This window comes from Bombus vancouverensis, chromosome 11 (assembly GCF_051014615.1).
Source record: "Bombus vancouverensis nearcticus chromosome 11, iyBomVanc1_principal, whole genome shotgun sequence".
NCBI lineage: Eukaryota > Metazoa > Arthropoda > Insecta > Hymenoptera > Apidae > Bombus > Bombus vancouverensis.
In genome coordinates, this window is record NC_134921.1 from 8329842 (window position 1) to 8349387 (window position 19546).

The 19546-nt window shown below is 40.3% G+C and overlaps 2 protein-coding genes across 6 annotated transcripts in view; one reads left to right on the forward strand and one right to left on the reverse strand.

The window, feature by feature from the left end:
- Positions 1-19546, reverse strand: part of LOC117153221 (zwei Ig domain protein zig-8) — a 176770-nt gene that overhangs the window by 141056 nt on the left and 16168 nt on the right. For 4 of the 5 annotated variants that reach the window (XM_076622956.1, XM_076622955.1, XM_076622954.1 and 1 more), the window contains exon 2: positions 16267-16392. In XM_076622956.1, coding sequence (XP_076479071.1) covers positions 16267-16366 — 100 coding nt within the window. In that variant the 5' untranslated portion in view covers positions 16367-16392. Of the gene's footprint in view, positions 1-16266; positions 16394-19546 lie in introns of those variants that run through there. The other variant, XM_076622957.1, reaches the window with a different exon arrangement.
- LOC117153205 (neuroendocrine convertase 1) overlaps positions 19-19546 on the forward strand; it is a 163004-nt gene continuing 143476 nt past the window's right edge. The window contains exon 1 of the mRNA XM_076622951.1: positions 19-2845. Coding sequence (XP_076479066.1) covers positions 2765-2845 — 81 coding nt within the window. The 5' untranslated portion in view covers positions 19-2764. The remainder of the gene's footprint in view (positions 2846-19546) is intronic.

Sequence of the window (19546 nt, forward strand, 5' to 3'; positions counted from 1 at the left end):
AACTTTGTCCCTTTTTTCATTTTCCTTTGTATTATTCACGCTGTCATTGAAACAGTCATTGTGTCACACACGTAAATCTTCCCTTGACTGCAGCGGGGAAAGATTTAGGAGCGAATTGCACTTTCGCGACGTGCAAACGAAACGCGTCGTGGTGTTTTGAATAAATGTCCGTGTCACGTTTCCTCGCGTATACCGTATGACCGTTTCGGTGCGGACAAAGAGAAGCCTGGACGATGAAATTGCTGTTGAACATGCGTTGCACACCGCGCATACCTATTTTATGGATTAATTGCACTTTCAGAGCGGTGCCGCGGGACTGACGGGCAAATCTACGGACGAACACGGGAACGGAAACTCGGATGAAAAAAATACGCGGTACATTTTCGTGGTATGAGGAAAATCGTTTCCAATTTTCCCTGAAATTCTTCCGTCTAACACGATAAAGCTTCCTGTTTCATACATACGAAAGATTAGTCGGTTTACGCTTGACAAAACGCGCCATGATCACCCCTGATGTTCATTTAGTTGTGAAAAATTTTTAAGCAAATTTATATTGAATGGAACTTAGATATATTTGTTTTAATTATTGACAACTGAATATTTTATATATTTTTGTCACACGCGGCACAATCCGTGCGCGTATTATATGCACGCAGAATAATAATAATTAAAAAAAAAATATTCGAAATAACGCACTTGTTATAACATTTCCAGGATGACGTTCTCTATCTGGATTTCATTTTTTAACACGATGAAATGAATTTGCATAAGCGAAGGTTTAATAATCTCGTTTGCAAATATTTTTCAACCGGATACAAATCTAAAGAAAGGGAGGCGAGATCGATTCGAGCGCGATATCTATGTAAATTATTCTCGAAAAAATTATTTCCTCCATGACAACGTGAAAATAAATGTTTGATACGAGCATATTAAAAACGGCCGATCGGAATATTTGAAAGGCGTAATTAAACATCGGCGTAAAATAACAATGGAATATGAATAATAATTATGCGACGGCGACAAGATTCGAGTACAAAAATTGCAATCTATTACACGAAAATTATTCCTGCACTTGCTCTTTCTCCTTCTCGCTTTATCTCTCTCTCTCTCTCTCTCTCTCTCTCGCCTTTATCTTCCCATAATTTCAATATTTGTGTCGCTGGAAAATTAACGGACAATTAAATTCGATACACAGTATCGTTGAAATAACACGCGTGCTCAGACTGTTATTCGGATGAAACACGTATATTGATTCCATGTACAGATACGCGATACACTTGCCAAAGCAGCTTGGTAACGAGCTGGATTCAAAGGATGATTTGTACAAATCACAGCCGTTTGTACGTCGCAATGGCAAATCACTTATTTCAAACGCGAACGTCTACTCTGAGGGAGAGAGCTGTTCGTAGAATTGTTCAACGAGCCAGCCACACAATGATTCGGCAATTCCGGCAATATCAAAGCAATTTCTCCGCTCGCTTCGCCAACCCGCCAATACTTATGTAATAATAATTACTGAAAGTACTTTCTGCTTTCTTTGATACGGATCAGTTATTAATATCGATTCAGTTCTCGTCAATAGATAAATCTTTTAAACCCCAAGTTTCATACCAATAGCCGTCGTCTCTCTCTCCCTCTTTCCTTTATCTTCGACCGAGATTCACGGAGAGATTATCGGAAAGCAGAACGGTCGAACCTCGTGAATTCTCTGGCCGATTTCGATGATTTATCTACCCGGGGTCATCGACCTCTTTGCGTTGATCGAGTGCGGTCAGAGATATTACTGCGGACCGTGTGAAAACGCATAGATTCCGTGAACACCGCGGCAGGCATCATGGAGAACGCGATTAACTCTGAAAGCTAATTAATATCTTCGAAGCCCGGGACACGCGTTTCGCCTTTCAATTAAATCGAACTTGTGTGTTTGTCCGTGAGCATATTTATGCATGCGCGTGTACGTGACGCGAAACAAACGATCAAATTAATCACCAGGCGATTGCTATCTCCGATACCTACACCGAGATGAACTGCCATTAATCGGATCTTGCGTGCCTGGCGCCACGAATCCCAATCTCTTCTTCTTCGTAACACAAAGCTGTTTCGTTAGCCGAGTATTATAAAAATGAAAGAAAGAAATTTCCAATATTATCGATGACTATCCGTGTCGTACTATCCACTGCTAAGATCTCGCCTACAATTTTACCATTATCACCGTGCCACGCAAATGCAATACACTCGCTTTTCGGATGTTTGGTCTGATAATTATATTTACGTTTCATTGGTTCCGTAATATCTCAACTGCATTATCTACATATGACGAATATAAATATGAATTTATCTATGATAGAATATGAATAACTTTCGAATAAATCGAGATAGACGTGTTTTATTTGCGTATCTTTCCTTCCTTTCCGCTTTCTTTTCTATATCTAGCGTTATCCGGAAAACTGCTTAGTTTCGATGAAATAGAATAGAAACAGGGGGAGGGTAAAATTCCAAGAAACAACGTCGAGACATCTTCGTTATCTCATTTCCACAAATTCTGAGCGTTTCGTAAAATTTCCATCTCTGACGAAGGGGCAGATATTTTTTCGTTCCGAGCCGACGGTGTAATTAAGAGTGAGCTTTCATTTTCAGAGACGAAATTGGCCGGGAAGACAAATTTTCCACGCAGGATGCCTATCGCGGTTAATTTTGTGTACGAGTATCTCAGCAACAGGAGTGGAATCATTTCTACGAAGACAAATATCGTCGGCAACAATCGATGGAAAGCCTTGAAGACGAGTTGGTGCTTGCTATAGGCCGCGGCGATATCGACGAGACGGTAGACATATCGTCCAATAGAGTAAGTAATAGGCAATTTCGATAACAAATAAGTTGCTACGGTAATATCATTAGTCAATGTCCTTTCGCCTTGCTATGCATTGATAAAATGACACCCGCGACCGCGATCAGTCATGTCTCTCATCGCGGTTCTGCCTCGTAAAACCTGAAATCTCGCTGAGGAAATTTTATTAGCCGCTTTGCCATGAATTAATTTCCATCACAAATCACCGCACGATGAATTGATAGTCGAGTAATTCATAATACACCGCGGCACACGGTACTGCATTGTAATAATTTCTTTCTTTCTAATGTTTCTTCTCAAACATCGTTTGAACATTGAAAAACAAAAAAGAAAAAAAAAGAAAAATAGAAAACGGAGATTCTACTCGTATCGCTTGGGTTGTTTCCGAGAACTCCTCCAAGGGCAACATTTCTAGATTTTAAAAAGTACAAAGCTCAAATGTAGAATCACAAAAAAACTTGCTTCTCTCGCGGAAGTTCGTCGTTTAATCCTTCCATTTGGAAAATCCGCGAGGGCCAATGAAGCAAAAAATTACGAGAAAGCAAGAAAAAAGGAAAAAGCAGGTCTGTATGGAAGATAGGGATGAAATGGAAAGCGGGGAAGGAGGAGGGAATCGAAAATTGCTGTCATTGCGACGAAATTGAAGCGCACATAGTACTCGTCCAACAATTGCCACGTTTCGTTGTTTCGAAACGTCATATGTGTTTTGCCTTTGTCTCGAGCAACTGATGCGGTATCACGTGTATAAAAGTAATATCTGCTGTGCGAATACGTACTAGTCAAAGGAGTCTTGGCATTTGAGTTATAACGCCTCACGATGACGTTGTTGCGCGGTATAGAGAACGAGAGAAATATCTGCAAAGCAGACGAGAGATCCGCGTTTGTATATATTCCACGTCTGTATGCGCGCTTGTCAGGCACAGAGGGTTGATAAACGCTTCCTGGTACCACCCCTGCGTTTTCACTGGCATCTCGACGACCCCAGTCATCCTCCACGGTCACACTCACCCCGGTGTCGCGGTATTCATAAACCACTCAGACAACGTCTGAAACTTTGCACGCGGCGGACCAGCGATGCTCTGATACGGAATAATGGTGGTGGTATAGTAATGAAGATTGTACATGTTTACGCATACATCGCGTGGCGATAAGTCACCGACGCCCACTGTCCCGCGCGAATGATACGTTTTGTTGCTTCTGTTGGTTCGATTTTCTCTGTGCCAGCGCGGTCGCGTGCTATGCGAAAGTTCAGGATGTCGATGGCAAATTGTGCTTCTAAACAAACGTACGTATATCGGTTGATAATGGAGTGAAATGGGAGCAAGCTAGAAAAATGCTATGAAAATATGGATAGAGAATTAGTAGAATAGTAGTACAGAGACAAAATGGATATTTTGTTTGCATCGCTCACCAGGCGATGCTATTAATATAACGCAGGGATGGAAAGAAGCTTCCAAAGCACAGGAGAAAGGGAAATATTCCACTCTCTAACGTCACGCGATATTATGTACAAGTTCGAGAATCATAGTGGTGTCTGAGTGATGAATTTGAAAATCATTTAGTTTCATAATTAATTGAGTTACGAAGGAAGAAGAATAGAGTAGAAGGTAAGAGAAAATGGAAAAACTGGTATAAACAAGATGATAAAACCTCAAGTGAAGTCCTTTTCAGTCTGAAAATGTTAGACGGGACATTTTAACCAAGCAAGGTATAGCAGATGTGACCACTTCCAATCGAGATAGGTCCAATCCATCACGACCAATCGAAGCTGCACTTCTTTCGCTTGTCTTGTTTCCAGCAAACGACGAACTACAAAACGCAGCAATGAATCGATCTCATTCAGCTCTCGTTCTCGATCAACTGCGAGAAGTTACGCGATTCGACGTTAAAAATAATTATTTATTTCTATCGTTTTCAATCTGTGGCCTAACAGGGCCCGGTTTACAACGATCCTCCATTGACCGATTCGATTATAATCAAGGGAAATCGACGTCGTTACACAATCGTGCCATCGTCCGCGAAGCACTGATTTCGGGGGCGTTGTAGGATGGATGGTTGCGAACAGGATAGCCAACGGGGAATGGCACGAGGGACAGGGCAGAATAAATAAACGCCATAATTCACGTTCAACAGTTACGAACGGTTCAATTCGCAATTGGAACCGGTCCAACCGGCAGGATGTGATATAGACGAAGGCCTGGGCAAACCCGTGAGGTGTGGCGGGGCAGAATTTAGAGAACCGACGAGAGAGGCAGAGAGGAAGAGACGAAGAGACGTACAAGGTATAAAGCTAGAGAGAAAGAGATATAGAGGAGTGGAATTACACGGCGAAGGGACAAACAGCTCGTCGCTTCTGTATACGACGACGAACATTCCCTGAAATTAATTTAAAAGGCAGTATTTTCTGCCGCAGGCTTTACACCTGCATAATCTCGTCCCACACTCGCTATTCCACGATCGTTCTTCATCCGACGGCCTCCACAACCCACCTAGTTGTTGGTTGAAAATAAGTGGATTACGTTAACTTGATAAAGCGAGGATCACGTTTTATCGGGTTAAAGAAAACCCTTCCCACCGACACTCTCTCTCCTTCTCCTCGTTCCTCTCTCACTCTCTCTCTCTCTCTCTCTCTCTCTCTCACTCTTATTCTTCGTCTTCACCGTTTCTACTGCTTCCTTTATTTTACGTTTGCTTTTTTACCTCTGTTCATGTTCTCCGTTCTTTTTTTCTCTCTAATCCTTTTTTACCCTCGTATCTTGCATTACGAACTAGTACGCATTTTTATTCCTTCGCCTCTCCGTTTTAGCCTAGTTTCGTGGTCGCATTTACGAACTTCCTTAGCAGATCCATACGTTTCTCGCCTTATCTAATTTGACGTAAACGCGTTAGGTCTGTGTCTTCGAGCAAGTTGCGCATATCCTACACGCGTGTTACTAACTTTCAATCGAATTAAACAACGAAACGGAGCCCTCATATTTCGCTCAAGTTGTTCTATTAATGTTTAATTGGACTGTTATCTCCAGTGGCCGCACCACCACGTTCATTCCAACACGGAATCTTCGCCTCCCGCGAGATTCACGCTACTTTCGTGATTAATTAATATTGTATATACTAATTACGACGGGATATACTGTAACATTTAATGTTTTGCCTCGGAGAATTTTGCCCAGAGAAATTCCTACATCCTCCAGGAACTACAGAACAATACGGTCTTCGAACCTGCGCTTGCTAACGACTGTGCTACCCTTCTCCAACTACCACACTCGCTCTATTCCGCGCTCCAGCATCCTGAATGTTTCTGCGAAATTCTCAAAGTTATAACGATTGAACTATCGTTTGTTGTCTTTTAACTCCGTTGTTCTCAAAGGTGGCTTTATTTGTTACATATGAGACTGGTTTCTAGATACCACATCCACCGCAGAAATTTCACTTTTTTCTAGCTACGAAATGTCAAATAATATGCAACAATTATCTGATTTCATTTTTCCAACTACGATATATCGGACAAGTAACAGATCCTCGGTTGTTCAAATTATTAATAAAGACGAAGCATGTAACAATTATTTAACTTCACGGGCCAACGTATGTATCCAGCAATTATTTAATTTATTTCGTTGCAGCACTATAACAATAAATATCTCTGCATTTTCATAATCATGTAATTTAGTCCACTTGTTTGTTGATTTCTACAAATTCGTTACAGAGACGTACGGCCACGATGAATGTTCAAAATGAATGTTTGCTACGTCTTAATTTAAAATGAATTCAACAATTCTGCAAACTTAAACCTTAACTATTATCCACCAGTACCTACTCCTATTCCTACTTCTACGTGCCTACATAGCTATTCGACTAACGTCTCTCGAACAAAAGGGTTAAACGTACCACTAAAAACCCGGAATAGCATAAATTCTTCGTTAATCCCAATCTTCCCTTCGCTTGGCCGTTTATTATCTACGGCTCGTCTGATAAATTCCATTCTGACGACAGTTTCGGTCACGATAAAGCGATAATCACTTGTTCCACGTAAGTCACACCTTTTTGCCAGCGGAGGCGTAACCGACTTAGCCACGAACTGCGCTGATGGAGTGCGCGTTACGTGCATCGGATGCGCGATGCAGTTTTCGCTGACAAAACGGGCAAACGAGATAGCGCGTGACACTACGGTGAAATTAAGCGTGTACGCTTTTTACACGGTGTGTTCGCGTGCGGCGGGCAAATTGAAATTGTTTTGCGCAGCTGGCAGAACGCTACAGGAGTTGCGACAGTGCGGGGATGCGAGCTTAACGCGAAGGAACGTTAAAGCGACGGTTAAACCGTGGTAAATTTTTCCGAAATGCGGCCACAAACAACAATTCATCCAGCCACGTAACAGTTACGGCGAACCACGGAATATGTTAATAAGGGAAAAATGAATGGCTGGAATTAGAATCGGCGGAAATTTAAAACCGGTTACGTCACATTTCCCTCCTCCCCGAGTCGTTTTAATTATCCGCGTATTCGCTTCCTGCCAGTGACTTATTCCCCGTAATTCGCCGGTTTTACACAATTAAACCGTCCGAGCTTTTGCGTGCTTCGAGCTTCCTTGTCGAGATAATGAATTCTGTAAAACTTGATAAATATTTGTTGGAGGTAATTCAAACGGCTAAACGGTCCGTCAACCGAGTAATCCCGCCGCGAGTTTCGCTCCCCTTCTTCGTTTCCAGTCGGTAAATTGTTCCTTCGGCAACGAGAAGGAAAAATAAGAGAAAAGCGAAGGAGAGTTTGTTTCATTAAAACGTTGAAAATTGTCAAGACGTTTTCTCGAAGAACACAAGGCGAAGGACCGATACCTAGCGGAAATATAAAGCGATTCTTTCGGCAGCTGTTGCCAAACTGTTATTTGTTTGACGTAATTTGACGCGGTATTTTGCGCGGAGGTTCACATATCAGTGTAATTATGACCGTAGCACAATGTTGATAAAGTCTTTCTGCGTCGCTTGCTTTATTCTTTGACATATAACGACGTTGTCGCGAATGAAAACGTTGAATACGTCGGAAAGATCGTGGAGAGTTAAATGTAACTTTGAGACGCATTTCTACTAATTGTTTTCCATAACTCGTATAGTTACATTTTGCTATATTATTCTCTTTAATATTGTTTGTTCTTTAGAGTCACGATGTAGATTTCTATATACATCGTGGTTGGTAATTGGTGGTACAAGCGGAAAGAGGATGATTCTACGCGAAAAAAGAAGTCAAAAATATAGAATAAAAATTTTTCGTTTGAGGCTTTGTTTTCGAGAAAATCGACTTTGAATTTTCGCTCGGTACGTGTGCACTTTATCGCGTCTCGTTATAACGGATCTCACTGTAGATCGTTGTCTCGATGGAAAAATTAAAAAAAAAAAAGAAAATTAAAAAAAAATTTTTATTCTATATTTTCAACTTCATTTTTCGCGTAAAATCACCCCCTTTCCGCTTGTACCACCAGTTACCAACCACCCTGTATACAAGTACTTTTAGATCATGCTTATGGCACTGATGTAACGCTTATAAGTATATTTTAGTCGGTTTCTATTAACAATACAATTTTTCAATGCATGGGGTTGATGAACGAGACGACTAAAAGTTGTGTATCATATGGAACGTAAATTATTTATCTATCAATAATAATAACAACCTTATCGATAACATATTGAAATTAATTTGAAAAAATCTGCTCTACGTTATTCATAGTTTGATAGTAAAACGAGTGCCGAAGGTAATAAATTCTCTAAATAACAAGAATGCTGCATAAAGTTCCACACTTATAGATGCCAACTTTTAAATTGCGTATTAACTTTCGCAGGTAAATTACGCTGTGTCATAATATGCCACGACAGCTCCAACAAAAAATAAAATCTCCCGTACTCGGTTTCCCTCTGATATTCCCTACCTTTCTAACTAAATTACATTCTGTCAAAAATTAACTGTCCACGTACCTCTAAACTATCCATGTACTTATGTGTGTATCAGGTTGTTCGAAAAGTTTCTTTCGTTTCATAAGGTGATAATAGATGAACAACCATTTCTGTTTTATATAATTTTATTGAATTAGGTATGACCCATTTCGTTACATTTCCATTACTATGTTAGTGCATAATTCAATAAACTAATATAAAACAAAAAACATTGTGCGTCTTTTATTTCCTTCTAAAACGAAAGAAACTTTTCGGACAACCTAATACATAAAATTTCATAACATAAAATCACAGAAATTTATTTCTCAGTAAATAATCCTATGCAAACTTTAGTATCACTTTAATTTACAGGCATCGTACGAGATGAAAATTAAATTTGGAAAAAAGCGCGTTAAATTCGAATACTTTTTTCTCGTACACACGCTTTATCCATAACGCCGAACATCGATTTCACATATAAACGTTATTTGCTAAAGTACCCTATAAATAAATACATAAGTCATCCATAACATAAATCCCTGATCCGATATCATTCTCATTTTAACCATTGTCACAGACAATTGTACGCGTCTCTATGCACTCCACGCACAAAGTCTCGTGGAATTTATCGACGGCACTGGGTATAGCTTAAATGGCGCGTATAGGGGGATGAAATCTTGAAAGCAATAATATTCACATCCTGCTGGGGTCATCGTGTGCACGAGCAAAGGCACTTTTTCGTCGATAATCCTCCCACCAGGGCGACGCTGTGCTCCGTACCAGAACCGGTCTATCTATCCCGCGTGTCTGTAGGTTAGTTTATTATTCATTGAGCTTGCATCCCCAACGTGGATAAACGGCGCATTGTTTATGCATTAGCCTACACCCTGCCTCTGGCCATCTCTCGATCTGCCCACTCAGTAGATTCTCCCTTTTCTCACATTGCTGCCCATCAAACTTCTCTCGCTAATTGTGTCTACGTTTAACGCGTTACCGAGATACCACGTAATCTGTGATCTACCCTTATTACCTTTCCCTTAAACAATTCGTCAAATAAATTATATTTCCCGAGATAATATCTTTGCAAATCTCTTTTCAACTGAATAATCTGTGATCTACTAACCTTATTGACGTTTCTCTCTACCTGTTCATGAAACGAATTAAATTGCCCTAAATTTTGAAGATAATAGCTTTCTGAAATTTATTCTTCAGTTTGATACTGTGATTTTAACAGCGGACCGTATATATCAAACATGTTTAGTGTTTCGATCACTCGCGGAGAGACGCGATCGCGAGGAAGCACGTCAACGAGAGTCGTGAATTCCCGCTACGATTAGATAATCGACGCCACGGAATGATCGATCCCCTATTTCGATTAGGACAATAGAGGTAGTTAAATTAAATATGACACTGATATAACAAGTTATAAATCACAGTTTATTCCAACAACTTTGTAAAGAAGATAGTTACGCTGCTGCGTATGCATAAGTTAAGCAAGTGACTGATCTAAGGGTGGAAACCCGGTCAAAAGATGTTGACTGTTTGAAAGATGGAAAATCAGTGAAGCTATCAGGAGAAAAGCTAAGGATGGGTGTGTCTAGTGCACGGGACCATAATATTTGTTGACGACAATTTTGGCTAGGAGAGTGAGGGAAATAGGCTTCGTTGTAAATTGATTATTTGCTATGTTGGTGGGTGAGGACCGATGCTAACAGCCCTCGAGATAAAGTTGCAAGTGGAAGGCCTCATACGTGAAAAAGACCAACTTTCCCGTGTCAACCTGTGGTGGATAATAAACTTTAGATAACAATTCAGTGGAAATATATTTGTTCGGTCTGAAGGACCTTAACTAGAAAATTCCTGAGATTTATGTAGGCTACTTGAGACTATTGAGGGTACGCAGTAAGGATCTGAAGACATCTGGCTGCTATCTTACCCGCGGTACGTGGCCTGGTTTACGTAAAGAGTCGGCCGACGTAACATTTAGAGAACAGTCCTTTTTATAGGTTTGTACATTTTTCTTTTCGATTCGTTCACCGAGGTACAAAATAATTTGCGACTCTCACTAATATTTCCTGTGGATAATTAGTGAAACGGTGTGATGGAATATTTTTCAAGGCATGACTGCAACTTGATTTTTGATAATGGATGACGTATCAAGCACCTGCAAAGAATGGTTCCCTTTTACGCTTTGTATATGCCTCGCGATGCTATTTTTCTTCCCGGCTTATTCATGGTAAATGAAAGCTGGCTGGAAGAAAGAACAAGACAAGAGTTTGGCGAATCATTCGTTAGAACTTCGAAATGATCCGGTATCCGACGTAGCGCTCTTAATGATGTTTCTTACAGTTCGTGCTAATATACTTCTTTCAAAGGAAAAATGTTATTTACGATGCATTCCGCGGAGGGATAATGAATGAAACCGGAGCGAAAATTGAATGGAAGAAAGTACCGGCGGTTTTTCTGTCATCGTTTGAATCGGACTTCGCGTAGATAAGAACCGAAGCGATTAATCACGAATTTCTGTCGCGGACAATCGGACTACGAAATACAGGCGGAACAAAAGGAACCAGACCGACTCGTATGAATAAAATAACCATTAATTCGAACCTGGTGCGCGGCAGCTAGTGATAAAATTCCAAGCGGTGAAGACGCGGCAGTAATTTCGAAGGGAATTTCTTCGTTTCTCGACGAGAGAGCAACGTTTCCACCGTCCAGCCCGAAAACGGGATGAAGTCAACGAGTAGTCTAGCAACTTGAACCGCTCGTGTACACTTCAATTTTCACGTGCACGAGTGTCGTCACCGTGATGATACATTTTTCGCAGAAACTCGACCAATTTTTGGTTACGAGGCCGTTTTCAAAAAAACGCACTTCAAACTTATTACACTCGCGGCGAGTATCTCGAAACTGTGGAAATTATTTTAGACGAAACATTGAGACTTGTAATTGGATGGAGTGGCTTCTTCCACCGGGAAATTGGGGAATGATAAATTTTCTGAGCGAAAAAGTCTCGAATTTGGAACGTTGAAACGCTGGAAAACCTGGAATTCCGAATATTTTTGAAAAATTTGAAAATTCGCGAATATAAAAAGTTCGAAGATTTGAGAACTTGACGCTGGAATATTTGAAGGTAGACGAATTTGAACATTTCGTTCCATTTCAATCGAATAATTCGCAAATTTTCTGTTATCCACTCCGCTTACGAATTGTTCACAAAACGAGCAACAAACCGAAAAATTTCTGCCACCAAGCTCAGCGAAAATGCGAAAACTAAACGCAAAGGAAAACAGAAAACAATGGGATCCATACCGCGAGCACAGGCTGCAGATAAATATGTTTTATCAACAGCATAGTTGCCGGCGCGAATAACCGCAAAACTAATATTATCGTCGCTTCAACAAGTGGTAACGGGCGTATCGTTCCGCGAGTACGATCCCTGCCGCAGTTTCGTGACTTTTGTAAAAATGACCAGCGAATATGCAAATGCCTGATAGAGTTCAAACGTGGCCGACTGCGTCCGCAAATAAGCGGCCAAGCGTGTTGAATCGTTGACGACGTGCCCGCAACCCGCGAAACTGACCGTGGAATTTTCTTTCGATCTCGACTTTCTCCCTTTAGAACACCGTGTTCTACTCGAACTTTTTTTGCTCTGAAATATTCGCGTCGCGGTCACACAATCTGCCTCGGTACGACTCCTGGCAAAACAATAGTTTCGACCTGTAATCCCGAGCTGTGTTTTAATCTGAAAGAACCCTGGTACGCCGCTGATTGCATTGCATAGTAATCTTAGTTTTTACCGAGTTCTAGGATTGCTCGAAGGAGCCCTCCTCTCATTCGTGTTCGCTCCGCACCGAATGATATCGGGGTCGTGAACCGCATTATACACGCGATCCCGTCGAATTCCGCCAAGAATGAGGATACCAAAGGGAAAACGAATTCAATGGAAATGACCAAGAAAAGAAGCGTTATGGTAATATCGGACGAACCTGTCACCGATGAGTTTGATAGATCGACTCGTCGCACAGCATGACATTTGAGCGATAAAAATCGAAATTCGTGAGCCGTGTTCGTCACGTTCGCCACGTTCTCGCTTTCATGGAATCGCAGCTTGAACGAGTCGTCTCTATTCCAAGGTTTTTCTCTATTACAGAAGTTCGATCGTGAGTTGCGTTGGAATTGATTTCCGTGATTGTAATGAAAGATCGTGGATTTATTTATACGATATTATGGGCCTAATTGTATTAAAATATTTGTGTGTTTTTAAAAACTCTAGATAGAAATATATAAATAGGCAAAGCACGTATACTTTTATTTTTGTTTATGATAGAAGGAAGATCAATTTTGAATGTATAGTAGAATCGACTTTGTTCTCAAACGAAAGAGAAACGAGATTCAAAGATAGTTGTATCCGAACTTGCGACAGTGTAGAAATGTTTCTGTAATTTTTTAAAAATGATATGAAATAGTGAGCGTATAAATAGAATATATAAAGTTCTTACGTTAAATTCAATTTAATTCAGTTTGCTACCATTACTCGAAGTAAGAAGTTGAAAGCTGTTCTGTGTATACAGTGCTTCCGATTATCAGAAATGTGTTTTAAAATTCTATATTATAAAGAAAAAAGAGATACGAGACTTTTCATGAAATAATTACCTTACTAACTGAATTTATGTGACTTATATGCAAGTCACTCTATAAATCGTCCTGAAAGTTGATCAACTCCGGAAATTGAAAAGTAGAGTAATACGATGTCGCAAATATTATTTTTCTAAATTCATCAGACTTTATTACATCATTTATACCACTTTCTTACGAAAACCAAACTTGTTAATCGCGTACATAAGTAACGAAACTAAAAAAATTTACAAAAAGCGAAGCGGATTACTTAAGTTTCTGAATGAAAAAAAAAGAAAAAACAAATAATACCCAGCGTACATAAAGTTATTCTTCGCAAGAAGGCTCTGTCATTAATCACCGTGCACGTTAAATTGAAAGTATCGAACTAAATACCGCTTGCTGATTATCGAACAACGAGGGAATTCGCTTTTCTTTTTCGAAAGAGATAGAAGCACGCTGGTGATTAAATATTGAAAGCAACTGCGCTGTAAAAAAATGCTCGTTCCTTTTCCCGAAGAAACCGCGAGAAAAACGGCGAATGCTCGGCGGTATTGGCTTTTTCCGCTCGAACGTAATCAAGGCGCAAGTGGTACTCGAACAACTAGACGACAACACAAGAGCACCTTAACAGAAAGTCGATGTTGGTACACGATACAGGATAGAGCAAGCCTGTCGGCTCGAGACCATGCATCGATATCGGTTTTCAATGAAATGGAAACTCGAAACACGCCGCGGAATTTCGTCTATTAAACGCGATGACGAATATGGGAATCGAATTTATCGCGTCCCCCTTTCCATTCGAACGAGACTAGAGGCTTTCTTCTTCTCTTCCCATTCTCCATCGCCCCGCACCCTACATTTTGCTTCGAGAAGAGCTTCGAAACGATTCCAACTCTGCAACGTAATATTGCTCGATAAATTACCGATACTTTACGAGGCGATATGATTCGGCCGTGCGTGGCGCCGCGCGAATGGTACTTTCAATCGTGTTATTTCCATGTATCACGACTGAGAATTATTCTAAATTACGATGGCCAGTCTCCGGTCCAATGGAAAACGGCTATAACCAGGAAACGCTAATCGCATTCGGAGATCGGTAGCAATGAAACGCGGGCGGTTGAAATAAAATTTCCACGAAACGCAAACAAACGTGATTACGTGGCTGGTCGATCCACGAAATCGCACCAATTATGGGATATTTAATGGAAACGTCGAGATATAAAGAAACGGGCGTTATCGATCGGCCGTACTCTCGTATCGGTCTGTTCGAGTTTTCCAAAGCGTTCATTCAAACTCGAGCGGCATTCTCTATTAAGAAACGAAAGCCTGCTGGCATTTTGGTTTCTCAATCATCCCAATACGTGGCTACACAGGCGAACCAAACACCTACTCGAGCTTATATAAAGCAACGCGAAGGCTATTCGCTTTTGATCATCCGTTGAAAAGGGGATCGTTTCTTCGGTTGGCAAATCAGACCGGAAAAACGGTTTCGCAGAAAGCCGAATGTATTTAACAAAGTGATAGACGTCAGTTTGAGGATTACGAGTCACGTGGAGTCGACGGACGACATATGTCAAAGGGAATCGTATAATTACATCGTTACAATGATGTACGTACACATCGGTCGTCAGTCTTCTTGACAGACTCATTCGCATGCCGCTTCGTTTCCACGCGAGCTACTGCTTGTAGAGATTTCATTAACGACCTCGGCTTCATAATTACGGAGAGGATGGATAGTCGTTAATTACATAGAATGCCGGCAGTACCCGTTCGCTTTCGTCGCTATCTAACCAACCACGTTGAAACGATACGAACCTTCGAGCATTCTCGCGAAAACCACCGACTGTCCCCACTACCAACCGTGATAAAGTACGCGCTTCAAAGAATCCACACACACGTTTGATAACGTTGCTCTATTCGTTACTTCAAATGTCGACGAATATGCTTCGACTATTGCTATTGCTATGAACACTCTGCCAACTGGTTTCAGACGTTATGGTGGTTTCACGTTGCGAGTATATCGATGGGAAAATTACGAAGAAATTCTGAAAGTTAAGAACAATTTAATTAGAGTTACAGTTTTAGATCTGTGTAGTTCATAAGTCCACGAGGCTTTTCTTGAAAAATCTTTCCTCTTTTCGCGAATGAATTTCTCGAAATAGCTCCTACAGTCTTCGTAAGAAATATGACAAATAACAGTGAAAGTATACTACAATATATTTGTTAGTCAGTCGACTGTAAGACGTATTTTGAAAAATACCTTCATTCATATGCTTCATATACATACCTTCGTTTAATACTTGAAACAAGAATGTCGTAAATCGTACAAGTTTTTGCCCCTACATTTCACTCCACTCTGATATATACAGAGGCACGTTCAGCGTGAAAAGATTAATATGTCAATGGGTTAAACTAATACTCGAGCGAACTGATTTCGTTAAGGGTTGAAGTGGAAGTCGGTATGTTATCTACGGTTTTGGTGGAAACATTTCAAGTGGAAAACTTGTATAGTACCTGGACGGTGTTCTGCACTCTCTTTCGTTATACTTTGACCTATATTTCCCTGACATCACCGGTAAAAGTTTCATTAAAGAGTTGATGATCTTGATTTCGATTATTTCGCTCGTGCTGCGGCATAACATCTTCCACGAAGTGGGCGTTTCGTTGTAACGTTCGAGGAGCGGATGCGTTTGACCTCGTTTCTACTGAGAATAAAACTCGAACGAGTGGTATAATTGCCAAGTATTCTGCTTTTACGAGTTATTTCGTATCTGACGAGTTACGCGCCCAAGATTCTCCGGAGTAAACCGAACTTTTTTCATTATTTTTTCGTTCGTCGTTCGAATATCAATGTACGAACGCGAAGAAAAGACTCACCGGTGCTTTTCACAGTTGGAGATGCGGATGGTTGTGCGCAGAGGACGTGCGTGCCTCCTAGGAGTGCCAAAAACACGCGAAAAAACTTCATATTGATCATCGTTGCGTCGTTATTCCATGAAACTCCTGAAACCAACAATGAAATTGCCGATTAATCGATACATGTTACATGCTTCATTCGTTTGAACAAAGTTTGACTATGTTCTACATCGTGCGAAACATTTATATTAATAGTGCAAACCATGTTTTGCAACTTGACGCCATAAACGTCATACACATGATGTTAATACGAAAACTTTGCAACACGCGTTACATTAGCGTGCTTTGCAACCGCGAATGAGTCTCAAGACGATAAATGTGAACACTGTATATGCATTAGGCTACTTCTTCTATCCTTCAATTAAACTTTATCCCATGTGAGTGAAGGGCTCATAGGACAAAATGGAGAATAGGATTAATCGCATCGCAGGTTCTAGTTCAAGTCGTTGATTCTCAAGGAATCTTGTTCCTTTCGTATTTACAAAACGAAGGAATGTTTCATAACTATTCGACTACGAAATAGACGATATGCCTGACCACAGAAAATTTCTACGAATATATTATTTCGCGTTTGTCGTGTAAACTGTTTTGTAATTTCATTGGTACTGTGATGAGTTTCTAACTAACAATGAAATTTTTAACTAATTTCGAGATGTATACAAAAGTTACGAGACATTTATTCCAGATATACATTTAATATAAGTTTGAGCGGTTGTCTCCAGCATATAGTAAGTCTCACAAAATATTTAGGCTCGTTATTAATCGTTTAGATGCTTTTCTTATTTTTATGTACAATTTTGAACTTGTTTTACAAGCTTTATCAATATAAGATCTTATAATACATTTAGCAAAAGTATATGTATTTACATAGATTTATACCACTTTTTTCAAAGAACTCGTCGATAATATTTACCTTCGTCGTTACTAAATCACGACACCTTCTAACGTTAGAAAAATCTTATTCTACACTATAAAACAATTTCCCTAATTCCCCACGACAATTCTATGTCTACAATGGAAGCGACAGAATCGTAAGACAACCGAGAGACAATGTTCGTCGTGACTCAGCATCCCCGCAGGGTTGGTCCGAAACCATAAGTCAAGATCACTCCTCGGGCGAGCTGTGCTTCATTTCCCGAATTCGTTTGGGGACACGACGGTTCTTAGAGCTCACGAAACTCTATCTCCACTGTTCAGAAGTCCTTCCGTCCCTCGAGTCCAGTGTTAGTTCTTCTCCAAGTGGCTCGACGCTGCAGTAACATTAATATGCTTCAGCCAAACCGATCTATGCTTCGTTAGATAGCTTCTTAGGCCCGATAAGCCAAGGAAAGAGCAACGAGGATGCTCCTGGCACGAGCAAATCTATTTTAAATTCTCGTGCCGCGCTATTCCCTTCCCCAGCCGCGTTGCATCCCAACGACGAACGTGGCAAGGTGTTTTCGACCAGCCTCGACAGCGTAGCATATTAATTTCCGATAAATCAAGCCCCTACCACCCTCACACCATCGCAACCAATCCCACCTCTCTTATCGAACCGCCACAGTGCCAAGCCGCAGCGATCCGATCGCTGTATCAAAATCTCATTTAGCGGAGAAATGGTTGCTGCTCGTTTCTGTATTTTTCTTGCGTTTCTCCTTCCCCAGAAGTCGAACAAGCAGCCAAACACCGTAGGCTGCGAACGATCTCTTATTCGAGAAATAAAGATCACGACTGAATTTAGTGACGCAAATGGTCGACGTTGTTTCTTCACTTTCCTTTGATCCTATAGCGAGCTGAGATTGTTTGAGTCACGAAGAAGATATTCGCGCTGATCAACTTCATAAGTTATAATTCATACGAGGGTGAAAATTACAAATAATATTGGAATTCATGATTATTTATAGTATCCAATTATGATAAACAAATTTATGAAAATAAGATTTCTTTTGCGAGATGCTGGATATTTGATCGCGCACTTGGATTTACATGAAATGGATAACTTTATATCGAGTGGAATTATTAAATTTAGATTGCGAGAAGCTCATTCGAGTTAGTTTGATATTCACAATTCAATCTAGAACTTTGCACGGAATAATAAAACTAATAAAATTTACGCGCTGTTGAATTATGATGATCATAACCGATGAGAATATTAATATCGAATAAGCTTTCTTCCTTTTGATGGACTTTTGCAATGAAGATTAAATATCGTTGGTACATCAAGCACATTTCACTGTTCGTCATACAATTAAATAGCGAGTTAAATAGTCGATTTTCAAACGTAACTGGCTCAAGAATTGTCAGCAAACCGAATTTCACGAATTACAAGGCAAATTACTCGGCTTGTCTCGAATATCCTTCTAACTTAAATAATCCTAGCTTATCGTATTTTCCAATATCTCTGTTTTTCGAGCTGCAAATTCTGCTTCATTCTAATAAACATCCCCCCGGACACATGAAAAGGTCATTTGTACGAAATTGAGAGGTAAGCTTTTCAGAGGATCGTACCGATTTTCGAACGAGAAAAAGCTCTTTCCAAGCTGTGAAACAGAATTTTTCCCGCGGTTCGAGAATCGACCGTGTGTACCATTGTTCGGGGGGAATAAAGGCGCGAGAAACAAAGAAAGAGGATTTAATAAACGCCAAAATGTGAGGAAGGGGAAAGGAAGTCACGCGCGTGGCAATAAAATTTTTGCAAATGAACTTCCACCGAATTGGATGGTGGGTGCTGAAGCTCGTTACGTTCCTACCCTCTTCTCTTCCTTTTCTGATCTCCCTTTTTTATTCTTTTCTTTCTTTCTCCAGCGAGGCTCGTGTTACACGCGCAAATACCTTATTTTTCAAGTTACTGGTGGATACGTTCTCGAAGGTACACTAAAACACAAACAAAGCTCACTTGGAAACGAGATTTTCTCTGCATACTTGTGGACACTTTTACTCGCGACGAGTTTACTCGACCGACCAGCTACCTAACGCAAACAGGCCATGCACGTTGTACGATTTACTACGAGATACTTGTTCCAACTGAGACTAGAACGAGGACAAAATCTACGTTGTTATCGAATAAAATAATACGACTGTTGGAATTTGAAAATGCACACACGATACCCTTGGTGCGTTACAAATTTGCAGCTTTACAAATCTAAATACAATTTCGCAAGTAACTTTATATACTGTTTCCTCTCATACATTCAGCTATCTTTTATCACAAAGAAAACGAATTTTAATATAAATATTTTGTATTCTTCATATAAATATAATA